General features: G+C 44.9%; 2 protein-coding genes across 2 annotated transcripts; one reads left to right on the plus strand and one right to left on the minus strand.

The window, feature by feature from the left end:
• Positions 1-6: 6 nt before the first annotated feature.
• On the minus strand, positions 7-1,258 carry LOC122334645 (mitochondrial ribosome-associated GTPase 2-like; the record flags this gene model as incomplete). The annotated part of the gene is made up of 3 exons (XM_043232663.1): positions 781-1,258; positions 562-709; positions 7-78 (listed from the first exon to the last, which is right to left on the minus strand). Coding segments are annotated over exons 1-3 (301 nt in total), but the record flags the coding sequence as incomplete, so codon positions are not given.
• A 1,656-nt stretch (positions 1,259-2,914) lies between these two features.
• LOC122334646 (protein LSM14 homolog B-like) lies at positions 2,915-4,179 on the plus strand. The gene is made up of 4 exons (XM_043232664.1): positions 2,915-3,167; positions 3,549-3,712; positions 3,784-3,916; positions 3,986-4,179. The coding sequence occupies exons 1-4, from the start codon at positions 3,047-3,049 to the stop codon at positions 4,162-4,164; spliced, it is 597 nt and encodes a 198-aa protein (XP_043088599.1). The 5' UTR covers positions 2,915-3,046; the 3' UTR covers positions 4,165-4,179.
• The last annotated feature ends 456 nt before the right edge of the window (positions 4,180-4,635 follow it).

Below are 4,635 nucleotides of genomic sequence, written 5' to 3' on the forward strand. Positions count from 1 at the left end.
TCCCACTGCTTCCCGCTTCTCCATCTCTCCCTCGATACACCGTCAACACCGAGGACAGTGACTTCACCTGCTGGTCCACTGCAGAGATGATGCTGCTTTCAGACTCATTCAGACACAAGCCTGAAGCGTGTTACTTCAGTAGACTAAACACGACACTTTAAGACATGGTAACGTGTTAATCATCACATCTTCTAATAAAATCATGCATCTGGTGCTTCTGGATAGAACCATGCTTTTGTGTCTCACGCAGCACACTGTCAGACTGAGCAACAAACCTAAAAAATACTTCCTGACCAACTATTCTCATACGTTTATGATGCTTGAAACAACTCGAGTCCCAGGCTGCGCAGAACCCAAACAACATCGTAGAACTACCCATACCACCTCTACCACCTCAATACAGCACGAGCACAAGAAGTGCACATCTACTTGTTTATGCTAGTACGTTACTAACCTAATATAACTTTTACAGTAGTGGGTGTGTTGGAGAACCACGCACGAATCTGATAGGGGTTCAGCTGGTATAATAATAACAACAACAACAAGAAGAATGTGTGTGACCTCTGATGATGATGTCTCCTCCGGCTCCTCCGTCTCCCCCGTCCGGACCGCCCCACTCTTTCCGGGGCTCGCTGTGGAAGGACGAGGCTCCGTTCCCCCCCGACCCCGCCACCACCTTCACCCGGCGATGATCCACGAAACAGCGGCTCTGTGAGGAGAGACAGACCGAGTCAGACCGAGCTGCGCGGGGACGGAGAGGCCGCTGACGCGGACACGCACCAGCTTCTTCTCGGAGAGCCGCGCCGCGGTGTGTTTGAGGAGCCGCGGGACGAGCAGCAGCTTCGGACGCTTCAGCAGCATGCCGGCCGCCGCTTCTTCTTCTTCTTCTTCTTCTTCTTCTTCTCTGGTTTCAGGCGCGTCGCGTTCTGCGTGCCTGTCGCCACCTACTTGTACTGATTTATTTTTAGCGTTCAAATATTCCTGCGTATATAGTTATTCGATGCTCCATTCTATTATGCTGCTACTTTTTTGTTATTATTATTATTATGTCATTTTATTCTTGCTTATTATTATTACAGCAGAACGCATACAAGCTCATTAAAAAGTGTAGTTTCTATAACAATGTACAATCCTAATTACAAAAACAATACCTTCTCCAGTGTGTTTGCATCTGCCCCACACCTCATCTTTTTGTAGAAAACTAAAATGATTCCATTGCCTAAGTATAGTTGAAATGTAGCTCAGGAGCAATCATTTTGCTTGTAGATGTTAGAACCTGTGGCAAATTCAACAGAACAGGTATGATTTGGAAAGACACACACGTCTTAATAAAAGGTGTAACGGCTGATAATGAATATCAGAGCCTGATGAAGAACTGATAAACAGGTTAAGGGAAGAAGTTTGAAACAAGCAGGACTCTGACGAACTGAGGGAGAAGGGCTTTGGTCAAATGATCATATATGAAGATCTACAGAAGGACAAACATCAATGCAACACTTCAGCAAATTAGTGGCAAAAAACTCTGTGTCGGATTGAACAGTTTATTTTTTTAAGTTCACACTTCAAATATAGTACAAAAAATAAAATAAACAGAAAAACAGTTAACTAAAAATAAATCTTAAACAAATAAAACAGGGATTAATATTAAAAACAATAAATACACAACTGTTGTTCAATTAGAACCCAATTAGATTAACACTGTACACCCACAAAACTCAAAACTCAAAAGACTGGCAGACTGTATAAAACACATGAACGTTTTCATGGATGTGTTGTCTCCAGTCCAGCATTGCTCCTGCTCATGTTCCTCCGTCTTGTTCCCATTGTCTCTGTTTTGTATTGAAGTTGTATCCCACTGTTAGTAGTCTAGTCTCTTCATACTAAGTCTACTAGAACGTCTACATCCTAAATGGCTTCCAAATAGCTGTCCACTGTAGTGACCACAGTTCGTCGAGGGCCAGACTGAGTAGACTGATAGAGTGTGATGGTGGCTCCTAATCAAAGAGGTTCAGAGATAGCCGTTATCATGTTTTTGCAGCCAAAGACGGCCTACGACACAACACGATCATCACACAGTGAGTTTGCTGGTGGCCGCCATGTTCACTGAAAAAACTATAAAAACAACAACGCTTACAGGTTCTTTCAACACTTCCGTTATTTTAAAAACCACAACTGCTAATGCTGTTTATCATGCTCTTAGCGCATGCTGATGGCGTTTTCTTCTTCTATAGTGACGTGTGTCAACAGGCGTCATCACAGTACAGTCTACACACGTTTTAATCAGCTTTATTGGACCCGTGTCACACAGCGTCACATACAGTGATCTGTTAGGATTGCTAAGAGTGTGCAGTGTGTTTTGGCTTTAGCATCTACTTCCTGCGACAGACCTGCTGAGGTTTAGTCATTTCAGACACAGAAGAGATGCTTTTTTCTCCCATTGTTTGAGAATAGAATTTTGACATTCATTAAAACATAACAGTCAGGACAAAATCATAATAAAACAGTTCATGTTACAACATAAGCATAGTATGTTAATAATAAGCATTCCGGGAATCACTTTTTAATAAACCATTTTCATTCTCCACCAAAAACGTCCACCACAATGACAATCTGAAAGTATGTAAAAGTACGTGCTTTTAAATAAGATCAGATTATACTGTACATACATATTAAAATGTATCTACAGTTACCAGCAAATGCGGTTAAAAAGCTGTTCATTTTTTATGTTGTGTGTACGTGTAATTATTTGTCAAAGCATGTGAATAAAACTAGGCTTTTCCAAAGAATTCTTCACAAACTATATATATATAAAGAAATAAATGAGGTGAGCGAACGCAAATAGACGTTTTCTAAATGAGACAGGTGCAGCGGGTCAGATCCTGGGCGGGGTGTAGGATCTCTATAAATCACACTAACTAGGGACGTTCTCGTACAGTCCACGCTTCAGGAGAGAGATCATGGCGACAGTGTCGCACAAGCTTGTCTGAACGGATTCGGCGTGTATTTGAAGTCTCTTTCATCAGCTGAAGTGGTTTGTGTTGAGATAATGAGCGGCGGTACTCCTTACATCGGCAGTAAGATCAGTCTGATCTCGAAAGCTCAGATTCGCTATGAGGGTATATTATACACCATTGACACGGATAACTCCACCGTGGCTCTGGCGAAAGGTGAGTCCCGCGCCTCTTTAGTCCTGGTCTCCACGTGGCGCGCGCGTGTTTGGCGTTCAAAGCGCCCGAATGCACGAACGAAAACACGCGAGTCTTTCTGAGACGGTTCTCTTCAACAACGTGGAATAAAATAGACCTTGACTTCGATTAGGTTTTATTTATTATTAAAATGAGCGCAGGTTTTAAATCACGTCTACGAACACGTGATACACGAACATTCTTTGCACGTTTAAACGAACATACTGCTGGTGTGATTGTTTGTAAATGTATATCACTGGGGTAAATGAGAAGGAGGGGGTGAACTTGTCTGATCTCCATGGCGTTGCTTTATTCGCCCCTGACACAGTCATGGAGTCTCACTGCAGCTTTTGTTTCGATCAGTGAGGTCCTTTGGGACGGAGGGGCGTCCGACAGACCGGCCCGTGCCACCGAGGGACGAGGTCTTCGAGTACATCATCTTCAGAGGAAGTGACATCAAAGACATCACGGTCTGCGAGCCTCTGAAGATTCACCACGGTCTTCCTCAGGACCCTGCTATCGTTCAGGTGAGTTTGGCGGCGAGGGCGACTCCACCAGGTGTCTGCAGGCAGGGCTGACCTGTGTCTGTCTCCATCAGTCGTCTGTGGGGTCGGTCCACTACCCCTCGTCTCAGGGCGGCTACAGCCCTTACCGGAGCGTGCTGCCCTCCTACAGCCAGCTGGCCGCCAGCTCTCTTCTCAGCCAGCAGTACGCTGCCGCCCTGGGCCTCGGTAAGATGAGCCTCTGCCTCCGTGTCTGAGCTGGAGCAGTGCGTGAGCTGACTGTTCTGTGTCTCCAAGGCTCCGGTTTGCCTGGCGTTTCTGCAAGGAGAGGGCCGATGGTAGAGCAGGCGGTTCAGACGGTCCCTGCGGAGAAGGCGGCGCAGAAGAAGGGTTTGTTTGGAGCGCAGCAGCAGGGAGGAGAGACGGCACGAGCGCAGAGGGCCCGACCCCCGGCCCAGAGAGGTGAGACATCTTAATGCTCCAAGATGCTTTTTACCAGAAATCCATTTGATTTATTTGTCACTTAAATGGCTACAGAAGCTGGCGTGACGTTCTACACGTCAAACATGGTTTGATGTGATGGTGAAAACCGAATACACACGTTTCTCTGTGAACTGATGCTAAGAGGGCTGGTGTACCTCATGTTCACATGCACAGCAATAACTTGACAACACACGGAAGCCGTTTTAAATGACGTGTCAGACACCGCTTAAAGCAGGGGTGTTCAAACTCGGTCCTGGAAATCACACACCCCTTTTTTTGGGGGTAAATTTTATTTTTAAAAATAAATGAATAATATTTTAAGTAAAATCTACCCAAAAAGGAAGCTTCACGGGGTACCCTGGAAGGCAATTAAGTGAATAAGTTAAAAGCTACACATTTTTGGGTTTTCCTCTCCCCACTTCATGTTCTCCTGTGGATGCTGTTTTTTTTTTTTTTTTTTTTTT

This window comes from Puntigrus tetrazona, unplaced genomic scaffold, assembly GCF_018831695.1.
Source record: "Puntigrus tetrazona isolate hp1 unplaced genomic scaffold, ASM1883169v1 S000000602, whole genome shotgun sequence".
NCBI classification, from domain to species: Eukaryota; Metazoa; Chordata; class Actinopteri; order Cypriniformes; family Cyprinidae; genus Puntigrus; species Puntigrus tetrazona.

Coding starts and splice junctions, on each gene's coding strand:
- LOC122334646 (XM_043232664.1), top strand. CDS start 3,047: ATGAGCGGCGGTACTCCTTACATCGGCAGTAAGATCAGTCTGATCTCG. Junction 3,168..3,548: donor CACCGTGGCTCTGGCGAAAG/GTGAGTCCCGCG, acceptor TGTTTCGATCAG/TGAGGTCCTTTGGGACGGAG. Junction 3,917..3,985: donor CGCTGCCGCCCTGGGCCTCG/GTAAGATGAGCC, acceptor TGTGTCTCCAAG/GCTCCGGTTTGCCTGGCGTT.